General features: G+C 42.5%; 2 protein-coding genes across 2 annotated transcripts in view; one reads left to right on the forward strand and one right to left on the reverse strand.

Moving 5' to 3' along the window:
- Nucleotides 1-2,357, forward strand: part of ABHD3 (abhydrolase domain containing 3) — a 68,658-nt gene extending 66,301 nt beyond the window's left edge. The window contains exon 11 of the transcript XR_002730773.3: nt 2,135-2,357. The gene's annotated coding sequence lies outside the window, so the exon portion shown is untranslated. The remainder of the gene's footprint in view (nt 1-2,134) is intronic.
- Nucleotides 2,358-4,054: 1,697 nt separating this feature from the next.
- On the reverse strand, nt 4,055-17,635 carry SNRPD1 (small nuclear ribonucleoprotein D1 polypeptide). Its single transcript, XM_023207804.2, has 4 exons — nt 17,466-17,635; nt 10,549-10,625; nt 9,065-9,256; nt 4,055-5,247 (listed from the first exon to the last, which is right to left on the reverse strand). The coding sequence occupies exons 1-4, from the start codon at nt 17,477-17,479 to the stop codon at nt 5,171-5,173; spliced, it is 360 nt and encodes a 119-aa protein (XP_023063572.1). The 5' UTR covers nt 17,480-17,635; the 3' UTR covers nt 4,055-5,170.
- Nucleotides 17,636-27,638: the final 10,003 nt, after the last annotated feature.

Below are 27,638 nucleotides of genomic sequence, written 5' to 3' on the forward strand. Positions count from 1 at the left end.
GCATTGGATATCTACAGCCTTGCTATTACTATTGTCTTCATAAACTGAATCTCACTATATACTAACATTCCTCAAAATACAAGGAATACATAAACAAAACCCTAAAACTTCACTGAGAAGAAAAGCTGGTTCAGACAGAGAACACTATTATGTTCCCACACAGAAAGAACTAAGTGTTACAAAATTTATCAGCTGGGTGTGGTGGCTCACGCCTGTAATCCCAGCACTTTGGGAGGCCGAGGCAGGGGATCACGAGGTCAGGAGATCGAGATCATCCTGGCTAACACGGTGAAACCCCATCTCTACTAAAAATACAAAAACTTAGCCAGGCGTGGTGGTGGGCGCCTGTAGTCCCAGCTACTTGGGAGGCTGAGACAGGAGAATGGCATGAACCCGAGAAGTGGAGCTTGCAGTGAGCCCAGATTGCACCACTGCACACCAGCCTGGGTGACAGAGCAAGACTCCGTATCCAAAAAAAAAAATCTTCCTTTTCAAAAGTACTCCTATCAGCTGGGCACAGTGGCTCATACCTGTAATCCCAGCACTTTGGATGCCTGAGGGAGGCGGATCACTTGAGGTCTGGCGTTAAGAGACGAGCCTGGCCAAAATGGTGAAACCCTGTCTCTACTAAAAACACAAAGATTAGCTGAGTGTGGTGGTACATGCCTATAATCCCAGCTACTTGGGAGGCTGAGGCACGAGAATCACTTGAACCTAGGACACAGAGGTTGCAGTGAGCCAAGATCGCACCACTGTACTCCAGTCTGGGTGAAGGAGTGAGACTCTGTCTCAAAAAAAAAAAAAAAAAAGGAAAAGAAGGTACTCCTCTTATTTTACAGAGCCACAAGAATTTCACATTAATAAAGCCAGTATGATATACTTTTAATGCCTTTAGAAAATGTGTGCTGTTGGTTTATTATGACAGAGATTCTTCTTATTATGGAGGTATTTTCTAGGTTAGGTCTTCAGGAATAAGAACTGTATGTTATTAAATGTTATCTATTATAGGTAATACATGAATTGTTTGCTGACTACATTAATCTATCTCAAAATACTAAGCTATGATTGCATAATGATAGATTAAAATAAACTGAAATTTCATTTTCTATTCCTTCACTTTGGGTTTTCTATCTATATTCATAATACATTTCTTTAAAAAACTGAAGTTCATATGTAACATCTCATTAAATATCAGATGTGTACAAAATGCTGCAGTCCTAAGATCCCATTTTTTTTGCTAGGCAGGGGGTGGGGTGGCGAAGAGGGATCAAGAGAAGCATGTTAAACTCCAATCTGTTTTCTATTCATACGACAATGCTTCCTTTATAGCAAATGATGGTAATCAGTCCAAACAGCTTTTTCTTCACCCAATTTTAGCCCTTTCACATGAAAATGAAATAATGACCTCTAGTGGAATAAACTCAGTCTAGTACCCACTGTGATGTATTATTACATTTAAACTGTTACTAGACTGGCTCCACACTGCAAACATCCTAGACACAAAAACTCTCAAAAAAAAATTTTTTTTTTTTGAGACAGTCTCGCTCTGTCACTCAGGCTGGAGTGCAATGGCGTGATCTCAGCTCACTGCAACCTCTGCCTCCAGGGTTCAAGTGATTCTCCCGCCAAAGCCTCCCTAGTAACTGGGATTACAGGCACCCGCCACCACACCAAGCTAATTTTTGTATTTTCAGTAGATAGGGTTTCACCGTGTTACCCAGGCTGGTCTTGAACGCCTGACCTCGAGTGATTCGCCCATCTCAGCCTCTCAAAGTGCTGAGGTTACAGGTGTGAGCCGCCACACCAGGCCAAAATGTAATTTTAAATCTCTTATGTGGCCGTTTTCATTTTTTAAATTTTAAAATTTAAGAGCCAGGTCTGACTAGGTTACCCAGGCTGCTTGCAATCATAGCACGCTATAGCATCAAATTCCCAGGCTCTAGCGATCCTCTTGCCTTAGCCTCCCCAGTAGCAGGGACTACAGGTGTGCACCACAGCACCCAGCTCCAATTTGATGTCTGCTTCCCTTTTAGTCTATAAGCTCCATGAGGACAGGAGGCAACTGTTTATTTCCTACTCTTGCAGGGTTTTCTGTTTGATCCCTTCAATAAATCTCTCCACTGCTGCATTTCAGGGGTCTCTTGCCTTTTGCCTTCTACTTGGATGCAACCAATACGAGCACCAACAGGTCAGAAGATGGAAAAGAATGAAATCCAGTTATTTATACCCCCAGCTTCTTAATTAAGAAAAGGTATAAGCCGGGCACAGTGGCTCACGCCTGTAATCCCAGCACGCTGGGAGGCCGAGGCATGCGGATCACGAGGTCAGGAGAACGAGACCATCCTGACTAACACAGTGAAACCCCGTCTCTACTAAAAAGACAAAAAATTAGCCGGTGTGGTGGTGGGCACCTGTAGTCCCAGCTACTCGGGAGGCTGAGGCAGGAGAATGGCCTGAACGTGGGAGGCGGAGCTTGCAGTGAGCAGAGATCATGCCACTGCACTCCAGCCTAGATAAAGAGCAAGACTCTGTCTCAAAAAAAAAAAAAAAAAAAAAAAAAAGTAAAAAAACAAAAAAAAGGTATGGAGAAAAATTACATATTGATTGTATCTTGTCAGGCCAAATCACCTTTAATATATTTACTATTAAAGAATTGTCTTCAGTGTGGCCAACATGGTGAAACCCCATCTCTACTAAATACAAAAAAATTAGCCAGGTGTGGTGGCGCACGTCAATAATCCCAGCTACTCCGGAGGCTGAGGCACAATAATCGCTTGAACCTGGGACACAGAGGTTGCAGTGAGCCAACATTGCACCACTGCACTCCAGTCTGGGCGACACAGCAAGACTCCATCTCAAAAGAAAGAAAAAAAAATTGTTTTAATCATCATGAATTTTATACATCCCTTTTTGGATCATAGAACCTGTAATAAAACTGAATAACCACTGCCAATAATTTGTGGGGGAAAAAAAGCTAATTACTACATAGCTTCGATAAATTATGAAAAAACAGAATATCAAGGCCGGGCGCGGTGGCTCAAGCCTGTAATCCCAGCACTTTGGGAGGCCGAGACGGGCGGATCACGAGGTTAGGAGATTGAGACCATCCTGGCTAACACGGTGAAACCCCATCTCTACTAAAAATACAAAAAAACTAGCCGGGCGAGGTGGCGGGCACCTGTAGTCCCAGCTACTCCAGAGGCTGAGCCAGGAGAATGGCGTAAACCCGGGAGGCGGAGCTTACAGTGAGCTGAGATCCGGCCACTGCACTCCAGCCCGGGCCACAGAGCAAGACTCCATCTCAAAAAAAAAACAGAATATCAACTGTGGAAAAATCAAAAAGTAATTGAATTTACTTGATGAGGTAAGATACTTAAAAAATATATATGTAATATTTAGTTATACTAATATATAAATTTATATATCTTATATGACAAGTACATTCTACATGCATACTATTAGTATATATTTATATATTAGCATAAATACATATATATATAAATACACACACATTATATATATATATATATTTTTTTTTTGTGATGGAGTCTCACTGCATCGCCCAGGCTGGAGTACAGTGGCGTAATCTTGGCTCACTGCAACCTTCGCCTCATGGGTTGAAGCAATTCTCCTGCCTCAGTCTCATGAGTAGCTGGGATTACAGGCGCCTGTCACTGCACCTGGCTAAGTTTTGTATTTTTAGTAGAAAAGGGGTTTCACCATCTTGGCCGGGCTGGTCTTGAACTCCTGACCTCGTGATCCACCTGCCTCAGCCTCCCAAAGTGCTGGGACTACAGGCGTGAGTCACCACGTCTGGCCTAAACTTTTTTTAGGTAACAATATTGCAGAAAATTTCTTTACTTAAAAAACAAAACAAAAACTCACATACATGATGAAAATACAGATTTAAGCCACCCACATCCCCAGTTGTTTTCCTTAGCATATAAATACTTGGTAGTAAGTTTTACAAAGAACTGATGCACTGAGAGACATTTTTTCTGAGCTTAACAAATCAAAAACAATTTTTAAAAATCCTTATTAACAATTAGAACAGTTTTGCTGTCAAATAAAGTAGGTCTTTTCTCTTTTGTTCTCAAAGAACCCCTTAACAAAGAAGGCACTGACAGGTACACTACACATTAACAGGAGATTTTAACACGGCTCATAACTGCTAATCTAGTGACCATTATCTCCAAGTTTCAACTTGGAAAACATAAAACTATATTCTACTAAGAACTGATTAAAAAGCAAAAGAAAAAAAAGTGACACATTAGCAGCCAGACAACAAAGCAATGACACTTAATTTAGAAGACAACTTTTTACCAGGTACCTAAGACTCGGCAGAGTAAAACTCAGGAAAGGAGAATCAATTCTAGACCCCATCCCATAAGGACTTTAGTTTCCAAAATACCAAAACGAACTTCTTACTTCCCCTGTGAGTAGGTGCCACAGAATGAAGTCAGAGTAAAGCAATAAAATGCATATTTAGTGCATGTCAAGTAAAAGGGCATATATTCTACATGTATTGTTAAGTTTAGCCTAAAGTCTCTTTACATATCTCAAGTTCAGCTTAAAGGTTTCTCAGTACATAGAACTGTAGCCTAACAGGATGTGTAAACAGACCATACCTTACTCTCGTGCCAATCACTAAGTTTCAGCCAACCAAAGGCAGCGAACTGTTCAAACCATATTCAAATAAGGCAAACGCTGAACTGTAACTAATATGGCTGTTGCTGTATCTCACTTCCATTTTCCATACATCACTTTCCTTCTGTTCACAAATCTACATCAACTACACAGCTGGGCTAAAGCCTCTGAACCTATTATGCTTCAGGGGCTACCTGATTAGTGAATTGTCCTTTGCTCAATTAAACTCTGCCAAATTAAATTTGTCTAAGGCTTTTCTTTTAACCTTATTCATCATAAAAAGAAAAATTTTAGTTCAAAAACTTAAAACCTGATCATCTAAAAATGAAACTGCCCAGTAGAAATGCTTAGCTCTCACTGTGGTAATTTTGTGAATGTGGAGGAAACTACTAAAACTTTGATATACTAAATAGACAGCTCTATCCCACATTTATGTTTATTAAAAACTGACATAAACAAACACAACCTGTACAAAAAATATCCCAAATCCCATATGACTTTGAAACAGTAATCTTGAGAGACATTATCGCCTAGGACCCCCTCTTCCTCTGCCACGGCCACGTCCTCTTCCTCTTCCTCTGCCTCTGCCTCTTCCTGCAACTGAAGGAAAAGAAAAACAAACCAAGCTCAATTCTCTTCTGCACGAATGTTACAGAGACACCACAAACAACATTTACATACACACCTTTCCCCATTCATAGCTCTTTATTAGCAACTACGGTAAATAGAAGTTTAACTAGCTTCTGTTAAATGTGTTAGACTTCAGATTCTCCCCACCCCACAACACATTATCATGCAGAACCAAGAACTAAAGGCCTAGGGAGATTATTTGTTTCATTTCAATTTATTTACTAAGAAATGTGTCAAACTTAAAAAAATAATTTTTCTTTATATCGTGTCTCAAATTCACCATAAAATGATTTGAATCTCACAAAAAAAGGAAGACACATATCAATAGAATAGAACACAATCACCTTGATGCCAGAGTTTTGGTAACTGAATAAAATCCAAGCAAGTTAATTCAAAACCAGGGAAGTTTAAATCTATTACATCAAATCACAATCTTATTAACTCTTCAGAAAATTAAAACTATTTGACCTACACATTATCTAGTGCTTTAATCCATATAGCAATATCCCTGTCACTGGGTCATCCTAACTCTAGTTGAGTATCATGGTGATAGGGAATTCATCACCCAAATAAACTTATTTCATCTTCAGACAGCTAAGAATATTAGAAAATCCAGACACAGAAGTCGGTTACATTCTAAATGTTTGGCTTTTTTTTTTTTTTTTTTAAATACAGGGTCTCACTCTACAATCCAGCCTGGAGTGTAATCACACCTCACTGCAGTCTTGAACTCCTGGGCTCAAGTGATCCTCCCACCTAAGCCTCCTGAGTAGCGGGGACTACAGGTAGAAGCCATCAGGTCTGGCTCTTTTAATTTTTTGTACAGATGGGGTCTCCCTTTGTTGCCCAAGCTGCTTTCGAACTTGTGGGCCAAAGCAATCCTCCAGCCTCAGCCTCCCAAAGTGGTGGGATTACAGGTGTGAGCCACCGCACCTGGCCACATTAGAAATTTGTACACACTGATTCTAGTCTTACCGTTCCAAGCAACAAACAGTGAGTTTAAGGTGCTAATTAAGGGACATTCCACAAAATAACTGGCCCGTACTCTTACAAAGTGTTAAGGTCACAAAAGGAAAACTGAGGCGAACCAGCTGATACGCATTCAAGAAAACTAAGGAAACGTAACAACTAAATGCAACCTGTTGTACTGGATTGGATCTTGGACCAGGAAAAGGACATTAGAGGGACAATCAGAGAAATGTGAGAAAGGTCTCTAGATAATACAATAGTGCTGCATCAATGTAAAATTTCTATTTTTTGTAGTTATATGAAATTTTAACATTTAGACAATGTTGGTGAAAAGTGTATGGGAATTCCTTGTACTATTTTTGCAACTTTTTGTGTCTAAAATTATTTCAAAATGAAGTGTTAAAATGGGGGGAAAAACAGAGTTGGAGGAGTGTTGTAAAAAACAACAACAATAAAAGGGCTGGGCACCTGTAATCCCAGCTACTCGGGAGGCTGAGGCAGGAGAATTGCTTGAACCCGGGAGGCAGAGGTTGTAGTGAGAGGAGATCGCGCCACGGCATTCCAGCCTGGGCGACAGAGCATGACTCTGTCTCAAAAAAAAAAAAAAGAAATAAAAAGAAAATAAAATGGACCAGGTATGATGGTGGCTCACACCTGTAATCCCAGCACTTTGAGAGGCCACAGCAGGATTGTTTGAGACCAAGAGTTCAAGACTAGCCTGGACAACATAGGGAGACCCTGTCTCTACAAAAAAATTTAAAAATTAGCCAGATTTGGTGGTGCATATCCGTATAAAAGAAAGATAAATTAAGAAAACAACTTTTTAAGAAGTGGGGAGTGGGTGGGGGGCAGGCATGAATAATTTTATTTATTTATTTTTTTGAGACAGAGTTTCACTCTTGTTGCCCAGGCTGGAGTGCAATGGCACGATCTCAGCTCACTGCATGGGCTACGGCGCCCAGCCAATTTCAGTTATTTTAAAACATACTATTTTAAATGTGTACACACAAAAACAGTAAGTCTAGGATGCATGTTAAAATGAACCAAATTGACCACATTTATCTCCAATTTCTTCTGAAATAGTATTTATGATAGAAAAGGAACAAAAATTATAAGTACCCAGAAGAACAAAGAAAAGCAGAGAAAACACAGTAGATGGAAGATTTCGGCTGGGTGCGGTGGCTCATGCCTGTAATCCCAGCACTATGGAAGGCTGAGGCAGGTGAATCACTTGAGGTCAGGGGTATGAGACCAGCCTGACCAACATGATGAAACCCCCTCTCTACTAAAAATACAAAATTAGCCGGGTGCGGTGGCACACACGTATAATCCCAGCTACTTGGGAGGCTGAAACAGAAGAATCGTTTGAACCCAGGAGGCGGAGGTTGCAGTGAGCTGAGATCGCACCACTGCACTCCAGCTTGGGTAACAAGAGTGAAACTCCATCTAAAAAAAAAAACAAGAAAACAAAAAAAATTTTTTTCACCAAAATTTTAAATCAGAAAGTAGACTGGGAACTGTAACATTTAGTAAAGGAAGAATAACTTCTGAAAAATCTAACATTCAGAAGCGTGGAGTAAGATGATATGAGGTAGGGGGCTTTCAATCATTAACTCCCTCACAGGTAGGTAGGTAGTAAAAAAATGTAGAATAACCCTAAAGACATTAAGGCAAAAAGTCCTCAGATTTGAAAATACAGTCAGCCTTCAATATCCATGGGTTCCACATCCATGGATTTAACCAACTTTAGGCCTATGATGGTTGTCAGACTTTTTCTTGTCATTAACGCCTAAACAATACAATATAACTATCTACAGAGCATTTACATTATACTGGGTATTACAAGTAATCTAGAGATGATTTAAAGTGTACAAAAGGATGTGCACGGGTTAGACGGAAACACTATTACCATTTTATGAAAAGGGACTTGAGCATCTGTAGATTTTGGTACCCACAGGGGGTTCTTGCAAAGTGGAAAGCAGCATGATACACAGGACCGAGAGAGAGGTTCAATCATTGTTTTTCAAGCTACGGATTACAACCATATTATCATCATTATTTTGAAACAGAGTCTCACTCTGTAGCCCAGGCCGGAGTGCGGTGGCATGATCTTGGCTCACAGCAACCTCCGCCTCCCGGGTTCAAGTGATTCTTCTGCCTTAGCCTCCCGAGTAACTGGGACTAAAGGCACACGCCACCACGCCCAATTTTTTTTCTTTTGCATTTTTAGTAGAGATGGGGTTTCTCCATGTTGACCAGGCTGGTCTGGAACTCCTGGCGTCAGGTGATCTGCCCGCCTCGGCCTCCCAAAGTGCTGGGATTACAGGTGTGAGCCATCTTGCCTGACTGCATCAATATTTGCCTTTTTTTTTTTTTTTTTTTTTTTAAGACAGTGGCTCTCTCTGTCGCCCAGGCTGGAGTGCGGTGGTGAGATCTCAGCTGCAACCTCTGCCTCCCGGGTTCAAGCGATTCTCCTGCCTCAGCCTACTGAGTAGCTGGGATTACAGGCACCCACCACCACGCCCAATTTTTTTTGCATTTTTAGTACAGACGAGGTTTCACCACGTTGGCCAGGCTGGTCTCGAGCTCCTGACCTCGTGATCCACCCGCCTTGGCCTCCCAAAGTGCTAGGATTACAGGCGTGAGCCACTGTGTCCGGCCGCATCAATGTTTTTAATAGCAACACCAGGAGTTATAATACACATTACAGGAAATATTAAACAACAAAGACATTTATGTTGTTTGCAAATATTTATATTATGAATAGTGTGGATTAGGATTAGCATTCACAAAAGTTTTTATAATCCTTCAAACTTACCAGCTTCCCTTTTCTTAGATTTCACCTTAGGTTCAACATCCACAAGTAGTGTATCCAGAGGTAAACTGTCTGGTAGAATAAAATACCGAATGTTATTTCCTCGAATACTCAGCGTTTCCAGCTGTACAGGTTCTCTGTTCTTCAGGGTCATTTTCACAGCTTTAAGATGTGTATTCATGCTGACATCCACACCTAAAAAGAAAAATAATTGGGCAGTTATTAGTATGATAAAAGTCAGGCAACTAATTGATCTACTGAGCCACAGTAAATACTGGACTACAAAAGAATACTGTTCTGCTACAGTGCAAGTTTTCTATGACACAATTTAGCACATGTGCAACTGGTAAATGGGGGAATAATGTCAGTATAAATTAGCAGTGTTTCCTTCCTAGAGATTTTTCCTAGCACACTAATGTTTTGCTTACAGAAATGAATGCAGCAAGCAATGGAAGAACCCGGACTGGGCTTTAGGCTCACTACTGATCTGACAGGTATTTCTTGAATGTTTCTCCCACTGTCTTTGTAACTTCCTCATAATCCCCATTCCACCAAACCTCACCTTTGTTTCTGCTTCTCTCTCTATATAATAATTGTTACCGCTTTTGTTAAGAATATTTTGATTACAAAGTTACACAGGCTTTTAAGTAGTCTGCAACACCTATTTTTCTCATTAAGCTATTATTTTTAGTATGAGAGTTTACAAAATACAAAGTAATTCTTCAGGGTGATTATATGACATTATAGCTGAAACACCTGAATATTGAAGCCTTTACCAAATTATACCTGAACTAATGGGATAACTAAAGACCTACTTAGGCCAGGTGCGGTGGCTTACGCCTGTAATCCCAGCACTTTGGGAGGCCGAGGCAGGCGGATCAACTGAGGTCTTCTGACCAGCCCGGTCCAGTTCAAGACCAGCCTGGCTGACATGCTGAAACCTCGTCTCTACTAAAAATACAAAAATTAGACCAGGTGCAGTGACTTGACTCACGCCTGAAATCCCAGCACTATGGGAGGCAGAGGCAGATGGATCATGAGGTCACAAGTTCGAGACCAAAACCCCATCTCTACCAAAAATAATCGGACCCTGGAGGCGGAGGTTGCAGTGAGTTGAGACTGTGCGCCACTGCACTCCAGCCTGGGCAACAGAGTGAGAATCCATCTCAAAAAAAAAAAAAAAAAAATTTACCCAGGCATGGTGGCAGGCACCTGTAGTCCCAGCCACTCAGGAGGCTGAGACAAAAGAATTGCTTGACCCCAGGCAGCGGAGGTTACAGTGAGCTGAGATCGTGCCACTGCACTAAAGCCCAGGTGACAGAGCAAAAACTCTGTTTCAAAAAAAATAAACAAATCAATTATATAATTCAGACAAAAGAATAAGGATGTGTACTACAATAACGTTCATTAAGCAATCAAAAAATAAACTCTGGATAGCAGGTAAAAGAGAAGAAAAAAATGTTATAAAAGTAGTCCAACCTCCGTACCTGTGATTGTTCCATGGACCTGTGTTCCGTTCTTCAATTCAATGGTTACAGTTTCATGACTCAATTTCATCAAAAATCTATAAATAGGAATAAAACCATTAATTTTTACCTGCAACACTTTAAAATCACATTTATTAAGGTGAAAAGTGAAACAACTAGACGCTGAAAATGTGTAGATGCTATCTGCATCAATTCCTATCAATAATATGCTAACAATTTCAGCTTTCCTGAATTATATCCTCAACCTTTATGAAGGAACACAACAATACTAACAAACTGTCATTTGGACGTTTCTAATTCTCAAACCTCAAATCCAGACATACAAGATCTCAGACTCATTATAAACCATGAAAAAGAAATAAAGAATTACAGTTGGTAAAAAGATTACAAGTTTATTACAATGTTTATATATAAAGCAAAAATATCCCTTCCTAACCCCCTGCACTGTGGGTATGCAGGATTATTATTCCAGATCATTTTATATGCACATTCATAAGCATATATACAGATTTCTTTTTACATAAATTGGGTCATATTTTATTCACATCTGTAACTTGTAGTTCTCGTTTAGCAGTTCATATTGGATATATTCCCATTTCAACATACAAAACAGTCTAAGAACTGAGACTGGCTACAGTGGCTCATGCCTGTAATCCCAGCACTAAGGGAGACCGAAGTGGGCAGATCATCTGATGTCAGGAGTCCAAGACTAGCCTGGCCAACATGGTGAAACCCCATCTCTATAAAAACTCTTATAGCTGAAACACCTGAATATTGAAGCCTTTACCAAATTATACCTGAACTAATGGGATAACTAAAGACCTACTTAGTCTTAGACCTGAACTAATGGGATAACTAAAGACCTACTTACAAAAATGAGCTGGGCAGGATGGCATGCGCCTGTAATCCCAGCTACTCAGGAGGCTGAGGCAGGAGAATCGCTTAAACCTGGGAAGCAGAGGCTGCAGTGAGCTGAGATCGCACCACTGCACTCCAGCCTGGGGAGAGAGCAAGACCCCATCTCAAAAAAAAAAAAAAAAAAAATTAGCCAGGCATGACGGAGCACGCCTGTAATCCCAGCTACTTGGAACCCGGGAGGCAGAGGCTGCAGTGAGGCGAGATTGTTCCACTGCACTCCAGCCTGAGCGACAGAGGAAGACTCCATCTCAAAAAAAAGCCAAAATAACAAACTAACATTCTAAGAACTGAAAAGTATTCCACTATACGGAAATGTCCAAATTTATTACCTCCCTGTTGATGGACATTACTTTGGTTCAATTTTTTCCCATTACAAACCCAATTATGCAAACCCTCACCAACACAAGTTGCTGTAAGTCTTTCAAATTTTTGTCAATTTGATGGGGGGGAAATGTGTTTTTCCCTAATTACTTGTGAGACTGAATATCTTTTCATTAATATGGGAAAATTATTTCTTCCGTGAATTACCTGTTCACATTATTCACACATTCTCAATTAGGTTGAGTTTTTCTTTTATTTTCTACTGGTTTGCCAGTCATTCAAGTTTGTGGTTTATGGTTTCTTTAGTCACACAAACTTTTTTCACTTTTATGGTTTGAATTTGTTCATATTCCTGGGATACATAACTTGCCTAGGAAAGGGTTTTTTCTATGCCAAGATTGTAAAAGATAGTATCTTATTTTCTTCTACTTTTAATCTACTTGGAATTGATCTTTTTTATGCAGTGTAAGGCACAAATCTGTCTTTATTACTTTCCCCAACTGAATAGCCAGTTGCCTTGATAATATATAATGAACAATCTATCCACTTCTCACTTCATCTAGATTTCTGTTCTCCCCTTTTTATAAAATTTTGCAGAGGAAGAAAAGTTGAAGGGTTTACAAATACAGTGCAGAGGTTAATGTCTGTAATTTCACCACTTTGAGAGGCCAAGGTGGGATGATTGCTTGAGGCCAGGAGTTCGAGACCTGCCTGGTCAACAGAGCAAGATCCTGTCTCTACAAAAATAAAAACAAAAAAATTTAGTTGGTCGGGCACGGTAGCTCATGCCTGTAACCCCAGCACTTTGGGAGGCCGAGGTAGGTGAATCACGAGGTCAGGAGTTGGAGGCCAGCTTGGCCAATATGGTGAAACCCCATCTCTACTAAAAATACAAAAAATTAGCCGGGTGTGGTGGTGCAAGTCTGTAATCCCAGCTACTCAGGAGGCTGAGGCAGGAGTATCACTTGAACTTGGGAGGCAGAGGTTGCAGTGAGCCAAGATTGTGCCATTGTGCTGCAGACTGGGTGACAGAGCAAGACTCCACCTCAAAAAAAAAATAAAAATAAAAAAATTAGCTGAGCATGTTGGTTCATGCCTGCAGTCCCAGTTCCTTGGAATCTGAGGTGGGAGGATCACTTGAGCCCAGACTTCAAGGTTGCAACGAGCCATGATTGTGTCACTGCCCTGGAGCCTGTGTGGCAGAGAAAGACTCTTTTGTCTTTTTAAAAAATTCCATTTTTTTTTTTTTTTTTTGAGACAGACTCTCACTCTGTCGGTGAGGCTGGAGCACAGTGGCATGATCTTGGTTCACTGCAACCTCCGCCTCTTGGGTTCAAGCAATTCTGCCTCAGCCTCCCAAGTAGCTGGGACTACAGGCACCTGCCACCACACCTGGATGATTTTTGCATTTTTAGTAGACACAGGGTTTCACCATATTGGGCTGGTCTCGAACTCCTGATCTCAGGTGATCTGCCCACCTCAGCCTCCCAAAGTGCTGGGATTATAGGCGTAAGCCACGGGGCCTGGCCCCTTTTTTTTTTTTTTTTTTAAAGACAAGAGTCTTAGCCAGGTGCAGTTGCTCATGCCTGTAATCCCAGCACTTTGGAAGGCCAAGGCAGGCGGATCACAAGGTCAAGAGATGGAGACCATCCTGGTCAACAAGGTGAAACCCCGTCTCTATTAAAAACACAAAAATTAGCTGGGCATAGTGGCGTGCGCCTATAGTTTCAGCTACTTGGGAGGTTGAGGCAGGAGAATCGCTTGCACCCGGGAGGCAGAGGTTGCAGTGAGCCGAGACTGCGCCACTGCACTCCAGCCTAGCGACAGAGACTTTGTCTCAAACAAAAACAAAAACAAAAAGACAAAAACAGGCTGGGCACGGTGACTCACGCTTGTAATCCCAACACTTTGGGAGGCCAAGGCAGGTGGACCATGAGGTCAGGAGTTCGAGACCAGCTTGGCCAACATAGTGAAACCTTGTCTCTACTAAAAATACAAAAATCAGCCAGGTGTGGTGGCACATGCCTGTAGTCCCAGCTACTCAGGAGGCTGAGGCGGAAGAATCACTTGAATCTGGGAGGTAGAGGTTGCAGTGAACCAAGATCGTGTCATTGTACTCCAGCCTGGGTGACAGAGCGAGACTCCATCTCAAAAGCAAACAAATAAACAAGGAAAAAACCAACTAAACCCTAAGGAGATGCCACTACATACCCACTAAAATGGCTAAAATTAAAGACTGAGCAAACACCACCACACACTGGTGACGATGTGGAGCAATTGTTATTCTAATATATTGTTACTGGAAGCGTAAAATGGTACAAGCACTTTGGAAAATGGTCTGGAAATTTCTCATAAAGCTAAACACAGAACAACTATGCTACAGTCCATCAACTCCACTCTTACGTATTCACCCACAAGAGTTTATTTCCCTCCAAAAATTTGAAGAATATTCAACGTTGTTGTAAACAAAATACGTAAGTTTTTATTTATTTTCTTCTCGTGTAATTTTTTAAAATACAGAGCTTTTTTTTCTTGAGAGGAGTCTCGCTCTGTTGCCCAAGCTGGAGTGCAATGGTGCGATCTCAGCTCACTGCAATCTCCACCTCCCAGGTTCAAGGGGTTCTCCGGCCTCAGCCTCCCTCACAGCTGGGATTACAGGCACCTGCCACCACACTCAGCTACTTTTTTGGTATTTTTAGTAGAAACGGGGTTTCACCATGTTGCTCAGGCTAGTCTCAAATTCCTGACCTCAAGTGATCTACCCGCCTCGACCTCCCATAGTGCTAGGATTACAGACATGAGTCACTGTGCCCAGCCTAAAATACAGAACTTCCAAACATACAAGGTACTAATACCCAGTAATAAAAATGAATACATCACTGATACACTTCACAATGTGGATGAATCTCAAAAACATGTGAGTAAAAGGAGTTTTACACAAAAATACTTTGTGATTCCAAATATATGAAATTCTAGTGCAGGCAAAATTCATGTATGGTGGAAGAAATTGGTTGCATCTAGGGGTATGGAGCCAGAGGTTGCCTGGGAAAGGCTTGAGGAAACTGACGTTTTGGTAATGCTACTTCTCTTGATATGGGTTTAGGTTACAAAAGTGCTTACATTTTTCAATAGCAGGAAATATACGCTGCATTTCATTGTGTTAAGGTATTTACCTCAAAAAGGAAAACAAAAATCCATGAGTGGAATAAAAAGGGCCTGAACCTCAATGGTGGTGACTGGAATGAAAGGAGGCTACTATGGGCAAGACAAATACACAATTATCTCTCCCTAACTGAACCCAGGAACCAAATGGATTCAACTTATTTTCAGATGAATCTTTCAGTATCTGAATTCTTTCTACTTAGTGAAACTTACATATCAAATAGTCAGATAACACGGTGTCCCTCAGTATCAAAACACACTATTTGAACCCAAAAAACAAACAGGAAAATGTGGGACACTTTTATGCAGTAGGCAAAACTGGCAATGTATCAAATGTCAAGACCATCAGGAAAGAAAAAGTCAAGCCCACCTCCCAGGTTTTTGGTTAGGGTGACAGTGAGAATAAGGATGACAATGCTACCAACTGATATACAGAAATAAGTCTACTGAAAATGCAAACCAGTTAGTCAAACAATCATTTTCTGGAGGAAAAATACATTCTCTAGTAAGAAAAAAAATTTCTTTCTATATTTGACCTAAGACACAAAACAGGATTCAGTCCAGGTATTAAAAATTACTGGAAAATTGCCATAACATGCAGTATCTTTAAAGGGAAAAAATGAAATTCAAGGTGTATTACATAAAATTGAACTATGAGTAGATTAAAATTCAGATTGGCAGGTTATGGAGAAATTTCAAAAAATGTTGTAATTTTCTGTTTTGAGAGAGTCTCGCTCTGTTGCCCAGGCTGGAGCGCAGTGGCGCGACCTCGGCTCACTACAACCTCCCGGGATCAAGGGCCTCTCTTACCGCAGCTTCCTGAGTAGCTGGGATTACAGGCGCCCGCCACCACGCCCAGCTAATTTTTGTATTTTTTCGAAAGACGGGGTTTCACCACGTTGGCCAGGCAGGTCCTGAACTCCTGACTTCAGGCGATCCGCCTGCCTCAGCCTCCCAAAGTGCTGGGATTACAGGTGGGAACCACTGCGTCCAGCCTAAGAAATGCACTTTAAATTCTATGACTTCCTATCCAAAATTATAGTTCAAATAAAAATACACCAAAAATTAACCTTAATTGTCTTTTGTACCAACTCCTCCCTGAATAGAATTTTTTTTTTTTTTTTTTGAGGCAGAGTCTTGCTCTGTTGCCCAGACTGGAGCGTAGTGGCCGATCTCAGCTCACTGCAACCTCTGCCTCCTGGGTTCAAGCGATTCTCCTGCCTCAGCTTCCTGAGTAGCTGGGATCACAGGCGCGCGCCACTACGCCCCGCTAATTTTTGTAATTTTAGTAGAGACGGGGTTTCACCATGTTGGTCAGGCTGGTCTCGAACTCCTGACCTAGTGATCTGCCCACCTTGGCATCCCAAAGTGCTGGGATTATAGGCGTGAGCCACTGCGCCTGGCCTCCTCCCTGAATATTGAAGGCTTTTATATGTTATTTAAAACGTTTCAAACAAACGCTATTTCAGACGTTATCTACTTGTCTGTCATCCCCACTAATCAGGAAGCTCCAACAAGGCTCTGCCTTTTAAAAAATCTATTACTAGCGCCCAGTAGGTAACAGGTGCCCAATAACTATTTAGCGGACAATGACAATCCTTGACTCAACAGGAAAGAAACAAGCTAAATATTTATAATTGCTGGCTTAGTTATTAGAAACGTCTGCCTCTGTTCCAGGCTCAGTCTCAAGAAAAAAGACCAAAACTAAATCTACTTGCAGGTAGTTTGGAAATAGTCTCCAGAAGACTCACCTAAGTGACAGGATCTATTTCTCTCGAAAGAAATAAAACAGAATAACTATATATTATCTGGGTAATCAGCCACAATTACGTTGTGATAATTTCTGCCCTATATTGGGAGATTTTCCTAAATAAAAAGCCTACCTTAACAGGAAAGAGGTGGAATAATCAATCATAAGTCTAAAGAGAATCAAAAGATAAACTTAAAAATCGGCCGGGCGCCGTGGCTCACATCTCTAATCTCAGCCCTTTGGGAGAGCGAGGCAGGCAGAACGCTTGAGCCCAAGAGTTCGAGACCAGCCTGGTCAACAAAGTGAGACACCGTCTTATTTAAAAACAAAAACAAAAACAAAAACTTGTGAAGCCAGAAGTCCTTCTCTGATTTAAAATAGTTTGCAAACAGGTTTGTTTCCAGATAAGCTCATACAGCTTTCTAAGTACTCTTAAGTAGGGCTGGAGTTCCACTCAAAAAGAAAATCAGTAACTGTAAGTGAGATGTCTCCCAGGCGGCGCTGCACCTTGAAAGCCTCTAAGTCACTAGGCGGAAAGAAAAGGCTCGGCCTTTATACCAGTCTCTTGGAAGACAAGCGGGATCCGCGAGCGACCCAGGCGGAAGCCCAGGCCCGAGCACGAGCTGGGGCACAGTAAGGCCGGCCGTTAGCAGGCCGCGCACACGCGGCTTTCCCGCCTCCTTCAAATGGGAGAGCCCAGCCTTCCCCGGACTCCGGGCCAAGCCCTCCCTCCACAGCCCCCAGAGCTGCTTGGTCACTCCCTCACCTCACGAGCTTCATCCTAGCGACGCCGTCACCCTTCGGATCCGATAGCGCACAGAATCCAACAACCGAATACTGACCGACTGCAGTATGAATGGCCGGAAGCACCTACTCCAGGAACTCCGGTCGTAAAGGGCGCGCGGAGCACTGCAGACGCACGGCGGAAACGCCGAGGCTGCGCTGGGCTGCACTCTCTTCCGGTCGCGAGGAGCGCGACTGCGGCCCCTGGCGGCTGGAGGTTGCCTTGCCACGACTGAGGGTGTTGAGGGCTGGTCTAAGAGGAAAAGTGTCCCACAAGAGAGGGAGATTCGAAGAGATTAAATCCAATTAATAGGACTGTCGCACTTTGGGAGGCCGAAGCGGGGGTATCACCTGAGGTCAGGAGTTCAAGACCAGCCTGGCCAATAGGGTGAAACCCCCGTCTGTACTAAAAATACAAAAAATTACCTGGATGTGGTGGCGGGCGCCTGTTATCCCAGCTACTCGGGAGGCTGAGGCAGGAGAATCGCTTGAACCCGGGAGACGGAGGTTGCAGTAAGCCGAGATCGCACCACTACACTCCTGCCTGGGCAATAAGAGCGAAACTCCGTCACACACACACACACACACAAAATAGTGCTGTCACCATCACGTTTCTGAAAAGCTGGGCACCCTGAGTGCAGCACCTAATATAAATTCCTCACTGAACGAAACTAAGCTCTTAGAGAAGCCCAAAGGATTATGCTAATTCTGTTCCAACACCAGGAACCTTAGCATTACTGAATGTACCAGAAGCAATTCACACCATGGGCCGGGCGCTGTGGCTCACTGCCTGTAATTCCAGCACTTTGGGAGTCCGAGGCGGGCAGATAGTGAGGTCAAGAGATCAAGACCGTGCTGGCCAACATGGTGAAACCCTGTCTCTACTAAAAATACAAAAATTAGCTGGGCGTGGTGGCACACGTCTGTAGTTCCAGTTATTCGGGAGGCTGAGGCAGGAGAATCGCTTGAACCCAGGAAGTGGAGGTTGCAGTGAGCCCAGATCGTGCCACTGCACTCCAGCCTGGCAACAGAGTGAGACTCCGCCTCAAAAAATAATAATAAAATAAAAATAAAAAAATAAAATCACACAATGTAGTGGATTATTTTCACTTTAAGTTCCAATCTATAAGACAAACTTTTCAATCTTCATCTTTCTCAACATCTCAAAAATTTTTTTTATTGTTTTTTTGAGATGGAGTCTCGCTCTGTCCCCCAGGCTGGAGTGCAGTAGCATGATCTTGGCTCACTGCAACCCTTGCCTCCCCGGTTCAAGCGATTCTCGTGCCTCAGCCTCTCCAGTAACTGAGATTACAGAGGGGAATCACCACGCCCAGCTAATTATTGTCTTTTTAGTAGAGATAGGGTTTCCCCATGTTGGCCAGGATGACCTGAACTCCTGACCTCAGGTGATCTGCCTGTCTAGGCCTCCCAAAGTGCAAAGTGCTAGGATTACAGATGTGAGCTTCATCAAAATTTAACACAAACACTCCCCTTTCCTCTTTCGGGTTTCAGGATGCCAAGCTCACCTGGCCTTTTTCCTTATCCCACTAACTACTCTTGTTTGTTTTGTTTTGTTTTGTTTTTAGACAAGGTCTATCACTCTGTTGCCCAGGCTGGAGTGCAATGGCACAATCAGGGCTCACTCCAGCCTTGACCGATCCTCCTGGACTCAAGCAATCCTCCTGCCTCAGCCTTCTCAGTAGCTGGGACCACAAGTGCTCAGCTAATATTTTATTTTTTATTTCGTAGAGAAGAGGTCTTACTATGTTGCTCAGGCTAGTATCCAACTCCTGGGCTCAAGAGATTCCACTGCCATGGCCTTCCAAAGTGCTGGGTTTACAGGCCCAGAGCCTCCATGCCTAGCCTCTAACTACTCTTTCTAAATCTCCTTAGCTGGCTCCTCCTTCTCTATGAAGCCAATATACGTCAGAGTGCTTCCTGGCTTGCAGCTGTAGTCCCTTTATGTATACTTTTCTTTTAACCTGGTAATCTCCTCCAAAACCATAACTTGAATTTGTATCTCTAGCCCAGACTTCACCCCTGCTCAACAGAACTCTTAGATATTGTAAGACAATACTTATCGGCCAGGCATGGTGGCTCACGCCTGTAATCTCAGCACTTCGGGAGGACGAGATGTGCGGATTATGAGGTCAAGAGATTGAGACCATCCTGGCCAACATGGTGAAACCCCATCCCTACCAAAAATACAAAACTTAGCTGGGCATGGTGGCGCGTGCCTGTAGTCCCAGCTACTCGGGAGACTCAGGCAGAAGAACTGCTTGAACCCAGGAGATGGAGGTTGCAGTGAGTGGAGATGGTGCCACTGCACTCCAGCCTGGCAAAAGAATAGGACTCAGTCTCAAAAAGAAGAAGAAGAAGAAAAAAAGGACATTATTCATCAAAGTTTAATGTGTGTAGGACTCACCTGGGGAAACTTTATTATTTATTTATTTATTTTTGAGACAAAGTTTCACTCTTGTTGCCCAAGCTGGAGTGCAATCGCATGATCTCAGCTCACTGCAACCTCTGCCTCCTGGGTTAAAATGATTCTCCTGCCTAAGTCTCCCAAGTAGATGGGATTACAGGCACATGCCATTGCACCTGGCTAATTTTTTGTATTTTTAGTAGAAATAGGGTTTCACCATGTTAGCTAGGCTTGTCTTGAACTCGTGACCTCAGATGATCCATCTGCCTTGGCCTCACAAAGTGCTGGGATTTCAGGTTTGAGCCACCACACCTGGCCTGGAAACTTTACAATGAAAATCTGATTCAGTTGTTGGGGTGCCTGAAATTCTGCATTTCTAACAAGCCTTCAGTTGATGAAGCTGCCCCTACTCTATGCACATCAATTTGAGTAACAAGGCTGAAATGGATATTTGTGTGTTGCCTTCTCAACGTCTATCCCCTTGTCTTTCCACATGTTCCTAATACTCTTCTGTTGATCCTTGTGGTCCTAAGAAAGCTGACTCTATCCTTTTAATAGTCCATTCCATTACTTGTTCACAGTAGGTTTGGGATCTAAGTTGATCCAGTCTGACCTTTGGAGGGAAAGTTCTTTTCTTTTGGTTATGAATGGAAACGGAGTAACCCCTGGAGCTGTTGGGAACTTCCTTACAACCAGGAGAAGAATCAATCTCAGGACATAGTGTTGTTTGTTTCTTTCTTTCTTCGTTCGTTTAGACAGGATCTTGCTCTGTTGCCCAGACTGGGGTGCAGTGGTGTGATCCAACTCACTGCAGCCTTAGGCTTCTGGGAATAAATTGATCCTCCCACCTCAGCCTCCCAAAATGCTAGGATTACAGGGAGCCACTGTGCTCAGCCAAGGACAGAGTTTTTAAAAAACTAAAACCTGTGATGATATCAATGAGACCCTAGATAATGAATAATGCCTGAATGTTGCTATTTAGAATTAAATAGCCAGCCCTGCAGTGCATGCTGATAGTCTCAGTTACTAGGGAGGCTGAGGCAGGAGAATCACTTGAGCTCAGGAGTTCAAGGCCAACCTGGGCAACACAGCAAGACCCTTAAAAATGAAAAAAAATTAAATAAAATTTAAAAATTTGGCTCCTCAGGCCGGGCACGGTGGCTCATGCCTGTAATCCCAGCACTGTGGCAGGCTGAGGCAGGCGGATCATGAGGTCAAGAGATCGAGACAATCCTGGCCACCATGGTGAAACCCTGTCTCTACCAAAAATACAAAAAAATTAGCCGGGCATGGTGGTGCATGCCTGTAGTCCCAGCTATTCGGGAGGCTGAGGCAGAAGAATTGCTGAAACTTGGGAGGTGACGTTGCAGTGAGCCGAGATCACGCCTCTGCACTCCAGCCTGGGCGATGGAGCAAGACTCCATCTCAAAAAAAAAAAAAAAAAACAAAGAAAAAAATTCAGCTCCTCAATTTTGGTAATTACATTTCTTTTTTTCTTTCTTTTTTTTTTTTTTTGAGATGGAGTCTCGCTCCATCACCCAGGCTGGAGTGCAGTGGCGCCATCTCAGCTCACTGCAACCTCTACCTCCCAGGTTCCAGCAATTCTCTGCCTCAGCCTCCCAAGTAGCTGGGATTACAGAGGCCTGCCACCTCGCCTGGCTAATTTTTGTATTTTTAGTAGAGATGGGGTTTCACCACCTTGGACAGGCCGGTCTTGAACTCCTGACCTTGTGATCCACCCTCCTCAACCTCCTCAAGTGCTGGGATTACAGGCGTGAGCCACCATGCCCGGCCTAGTAACTACATTTCAAATACTCATATGTGTTTATGGCTACCCTTTTGAACAATGCAGATATATGAATATTTCCATCATCACAGAAAGTGTGATTGGACAGTACTTTTTGAGGACCAAATTTGTTTCCTTCTTAGCATTTAATTATTTACTTATTTATTGTCAGATACAAGAATGTAAACTGAAAGCAGGGAATTATGTCTTTTCTGTTGACTGCAGCACCTCCAGCATCTAAAATAATGCCTTGTTAATATGCCTTCAATAAATATTTGTGAAATAACTGAATGCCTCAATTGGGTGTGGTGGCTCACACCTGTAATCCCAGCACTTAGGGAGGCTCAGGTGGGCGGATCACCTGAGGTTAGGCGTTTGAGACCAGCCTGGCCAACATGGTGAAACCCTGTCTCTAATTAAAATACAAAAATTAGCCAGGTGTGATGGCAGGTGTCTGTAATCCCAGCTATTCAGGAGGCTGAGGCAGGAGAATGGCTTGAACCTGGGAGGCAGAGGATGCAGTGAGCCAAGATCGTGCCACTGGACTACAGCCTGGGCAACAAGGTGAGACTCCATCTCAAAGGAAAAAAAAAAAAAAACAACAATAATAATAATAATAACTGAATGCCTCCTCTATTAGGATGGATGCTCCATGAGGAAGGAGACCTGAGTGTATTGTTTTCTGTAGTATCCCCAGTACTGAGCATGGGGTACTCCTCCCTATTATCTTGAAGGCCCTTCCTACTTTGGGCTGATAAAAGAAAATAACTTGTATTTGACGAATCAGAGTTTTTAAACTTTATCAAGCCCAGAGAAACGTTAAAATGGGACACATGTCTCATTCATCTATTGAACTGTTTGTAGCCGGGCCTGGTGGCTTACATCTGTAATCCCAGCACTTTGGGAGGCCAAGATGGGTGGCTCCCTTGAGCTCAGAAGTCCAAGACCAGCCTGGGCAATATGTTGAGACCCCATGTTTCTACTAAAAATCCGAAAAATAAAATAACATAGCTGGGCATGGTGATGCACGCCTGTGGCCCCAGCTACTCGGGAGGCTGAGGTGGGTAGAGGCTGCAGTGAGCTGAGATAGTGCCACTGCACTCCAACTTGGGCGACAGAGCCAGACCCTGTCACACACAAAACTGTTCGCTATTATTACAAGTAGCTATAAATTACCTACTAATGCCATACCGGACACTCTACCCCATACTCTGTAGCTTAACAATGCCTAGTCAATCACTATTTATTTCTGTAAGCCAATGATAATTCTTGAAAAACAACTTTCTATCAGCTCACTCCCTGTCCAGGTTTTTTGCCTTTAAAAACCTGCTTGTAACAAAGGCCAAAAGGAGCTCATATTCAAGTTTACTTGTGTCTGAGTCTTCTGGGCAGCTGTCCTCACTTTGGCTCAAGTAAACTCTTTAAATCACATTTTGTGCTTCAGCCTCTTCCTTTCAGATTGACAGGGGCCTGCCTACTTCTTAAGCTATTCCCTTTCCCCTCAATAGTATAAGAACATTTGGGGCTGGGCGTGGTGGCTCACACCTGTAATCCCAGCACTTTGGGAGGCTGAGGCAGACAGATCATGGGAGGTCAGGAGTTTGAGACCAGCCTGGACAACATGGTGAAACCCTGTGTCTACCAAAAACACAAAAAATTAGCTGTGTGTGGTGGCGGGTGCCTGTAGTCCCAGCTACTTGGGAGGCTAAGGCAGGAGAATCGCTTGCACCCAGGAGGTGGAGGTTCCAGTGAGCCGAGATCGCATCATTGCACTCCAGCCTGGGTGACAGAGTGTGACTCCATCTCAAAAAAAAAAAAAAAAGAAAAAGAAAAATGGAGTTCTTGCAATTCATCAAGCTTACTCCCTCTCCAGCCTTTCGTACATGTAGTTCTTAATCTGGCTAATGCCTACTCATCCCCTCTCAAGTATGTGGGGCCAGCATTATTATTTGTATGGTAGTGATGTGTCTCCCAGATGGCAAATTGAAGTGTCATTGTCTGTTGATTTATCCTAAATTGCTATACTTTTTATTTTCTAGCTCAGACATTTTTTAGAATTTTTACTTTCTCATAGTATAAAACCATCAGGAGTCCTGAAATAAAGTCAACAAGAGTGGGGCAACAACTAATGCCTTAATTTCCTGCTAGCAGGAGAATTAATCTGAAAGTGAGATTGTCCTGTCCTCTGTGATTTGGCAGAAGTTTTATCTGTTGCAAGCATTTAGACTGGTCACGAGAAAGAAAAGGAACAAGGAAATGCGAAAAGAATACATGGAGCAATGCAACCATTCCATTATCAGTTTTCAGAAGTAGATGTCCTACTGATAAGCAAAGGCAGAAAAGTATATACTGCAATGTAGAGTCAGCAAGGAAATAAGCAATTTAAACAAGTCCAGGAAATTACATTCATGGTTTTGAGTTCAGCAGGAGAATGTGGTCTTGTAATTCTTGCTGTAGTGGGTGTTAAAAAGACCTTCACCACTTATGTAACTATAATGTTGAGCACCATGATGTGTCATCTGGGTTATAGCATTTATTTCTAGCACTGGTACACAGCAAAGTTGAAACAAAGATCTCCCCAGGACCTTCTTGGGAGCTCTCAGGAACGGGGGCCACTCTTTTCACTGAAACCAGTTTGCTGTGAACTTATGTAATTTCTGCTGAGTTGTCAGGAAAGCATATTTGAGAATGAAACTAATGAAGATGAAAGAAGAGCTGGGCATTGTAGAGTGTCCTGCTGACATCATCTGACATCCTCAAGTTTTAGGATGAGCTGAGGTCAGCTGCTCCTCTATTGCTCCTGGTTGTGGTAGCAATACTTGTTTTTTTTTCCTTTTTTTTAATGTTGCTTACATGAGTTTGAGCTGGATTTCAGTCATTTTCTAACTAAAGATACCTAACATTTTGTTTGGATTATCAAACAGTACTTTATTTTTCTAAGTTGAATGTCTTCCTACAATTATCTGAAAAAATAATTTCTTGCTAGTCTCAGACCCTCTTTGAACTAAAACTTGTGATCCTTTCACTTGTGATCTATTATTCTCTGCCTGTGCAATGCTAGGCTTCTCATTGACTAACTGTAAAACTTTTAACATTTAAAAGTATTTATTGGCTGGGCGCGGTGGCTCAAGCCTGTAATCCCAGTACTTTGGGAGGCTGAGATGGGCGGATCGTGAGGTCAGGAGATCGAGACCATCCTGGCTAACACAGTGAAACCCCATCTCTACTAAAAAATACAAAAAACTAGCCGGGCGACGTGGCGGGCGCCTCTAGTCCCAGCTACTTGGGAGGCTGAGGCAGGAGAATGGTGTAAACCCGGGAGGCGGAGCTTGCAGTGAGCTGAGATCCAGCCATTGCACTCCAGCCTGGGGGGCAGAGCGAGACTCCATCTCAAAAAAAAAAAAAAAAGTACTTATTAATTCATTAATAAAAATGCTTTCGATGTAGACATAAGTAATAGTTATATTTCTAAATTATAACAGTTATATTTTTATTTTTATTTTTTTACAAATGTTTTAACTTTTATTTTAGGTTTGAGGGACATGGGAAGGTTTGTTACACAGGTAAACACGTGTCATGGGGGGTTTGTGGTACATATTATTTCATCACCCAGGTATTAAACCCAGTACCCAACAGTTATCTTTTTTGCTCCTCTCCCTCCTCCCACTCTTCCTCAAAAAACTTTAATTTTTTTTTTTTTTTTTTTTTTGAGATGAAGTCTTTGCCCAAGCTGGAGTGCAAGTGGCACAATCTTGGCTCACTGCAACCTCTGCCGCCCGGGTTCAAGCCATTCTCCTGCCTCAGCCTCCTGAGTAGCTGGGATTACAGGCAGGCGCTGCCACGCCTGGCTAATTTTTGCATTTTTAGTAGAGATGGGGTTTCACGATGTTGGTCATGCTTATTTCGAACTCCTGACCTCAGGTGATCTGGCAGCCTTGGCCTCCCAAAGTGCTGAGATTACAGGCATGAGCCACTGTGCCCGGCCAACTTTAATTCTTTACTCTTTCCTGAAAGAGACTGTAATCTCAAAGATATTTAAATAATAATGGATTATTATTTAATCCGATTATTGTCCCTTAGTAAACAACCAAATTAAATGAACCAAATTCCAAAGTTCATAGATAGAATGCTCTAAAAGAAAACTACTGATAGAAGGAAAAACAAATATAGTTCAGAGTAAGATTTAATCAATTACACTACAAATTGAGACTACTGGTATTCATGAATCAGAAGTGAAAAATATCCTTCAAAATGATAAACAATAATGCTCAAGAAAGTTTATTTTTTTCCCGTGAATGCAAACTATTTATTCTTTTCACAGAAACTGATTATATACAGTTTTAGAAAAGAAAATAAGGCCAGCATGGTGGCTCATGCCTGTAATCCTAGCACTTTGGGAGTCCGAGGAGGGTGGATCACCTGAGGTCAGGAGTTCCACATCAGCCTGACCAACATGGTAGAACCCTGTCTCTACTAAAAATACAAAAAAATTAGCTGAGCATCATGGTGGGCACCTATAATCCCAGCTACTCTGGAGGCTGAGGCAGAATTGCTTGAACCAGGGAGACGGAGGTTGCAGTGAGCTGAGATCACACCACTGCACTCCTACCTGCGTGACAGAGCAAGACTCTGCCTCAAAAAAAAAAAAAAAAAAAAGAAGAAAACATAGCATAAATTGCAGGCATGAATTACATACTGAAAATAAGTACATATGATTTCTTTCTTTTTTTGTTTTTTTAAGGCCATCTGCTGGGATCCGACACCAGGGTCAGCAGAGCACCAAGCTGCTATGGCCTAGGTCCCTGGCCGAAGGGCTATGATTTCATATGGTCTGATATTTGCACGAATTCCTATGCTCCTGATTGAGGCCAATATAGCACATAGAGTGGAATAGACTACTCAGAAGCACAGGCCTATTTTGTGAGAATTGACTCTCGTAAATATGGTTTCTTTGTATGCCAGAATTTGAATTACTAAAAACAAAGTAGTTTATCCAACCAAAAGAAGTCCCACCACTTGTCTGCCAATCAGAAGATGAAGGGAAACATAGGTCAGGTCTCCTGATGAATAACCAGCTTTTAACCAGACCAGTAGTTGACTCCTGTTTTTTTTTTTTTTTTTCCCCCAATTTGAGCTGTTTGGTGTATGCCATTAAAGTATGTATCAGGGACTGGAGGTGAAGGTGGAAGCAGCAGGCAGGTCTTTGCCAAGTAACACAACCTATGGTAATGTGAAGAATGGCCTCGCCCATCAATACCTCCCAAAGTGCTGGGATTACAGGCGTGAGCCACTGCGCCCGGTCTCATTTTTGTTTTTAAGCCATGAAATCTCCCTGAGCAAACTGACAGGCAGCTCGCTAAAATTTCATGGAAAATGAATTGTCAGAAAAACATCAGGTTTGACAAACTTAGAGAACATTTAGTTGTACTTGCCTTGAAAGAAGGAGGGCAGGAAGGGGAAAACCCACTTATGATCACCTATTCCCATTCTGAAATGCACAAGTACTGATCTAGCCTCACAGTTCCGCAAATAAGTAAAGGGTAGCACAGAACACATGTTCAAAAGCAGTCTGGTAGCCGGAGCAGTAGCTTAGGCCTGTAGTCCCAGCACTTTGGGAAGTCAAGGAAGAATAGAGGATCACTTGAGGTCAAGAGTTCGAGAACAGCCTGGGCAACACAGTGAGACCTTATCTCTACAAAATACAAAAAAATTAGCCTGGCATGGTGTGAGCTTCATACATGCAGTTCTCAGGGAGGCTGAGGCAGGTGGGATTGCTTGAGCTCAAGTTGAGGCTGCAGTGAGCTGTGATTGTGCCATTGCATACCAGCCAGGGCTACACAGAAAGATCCCTCCCATTTCCAAAAAAAAAAAAAAAAAAAAAAAAAGTGTGGGGACCATGAATCCTAGTGATAGAATCTTGGATTCTGTCTCTAGAGGCCTCCAAG

Source organism: Piliocolobus tephrosceles, chromosome 18 (assembly GCF_002776525.5).
Source record: "Piliocolobus tephrosceles isolate RC106 chromosome 18, ASM277652v3, whole genome shotgun sequence".
Taxonomy (NCBI): domain Eukaryota; kingdom Metazoa; phylum Chordata; class Mammalia; order Primates; family Cercopithecidae; genus Piliocolobus; species Piliocolobus tephrosceles.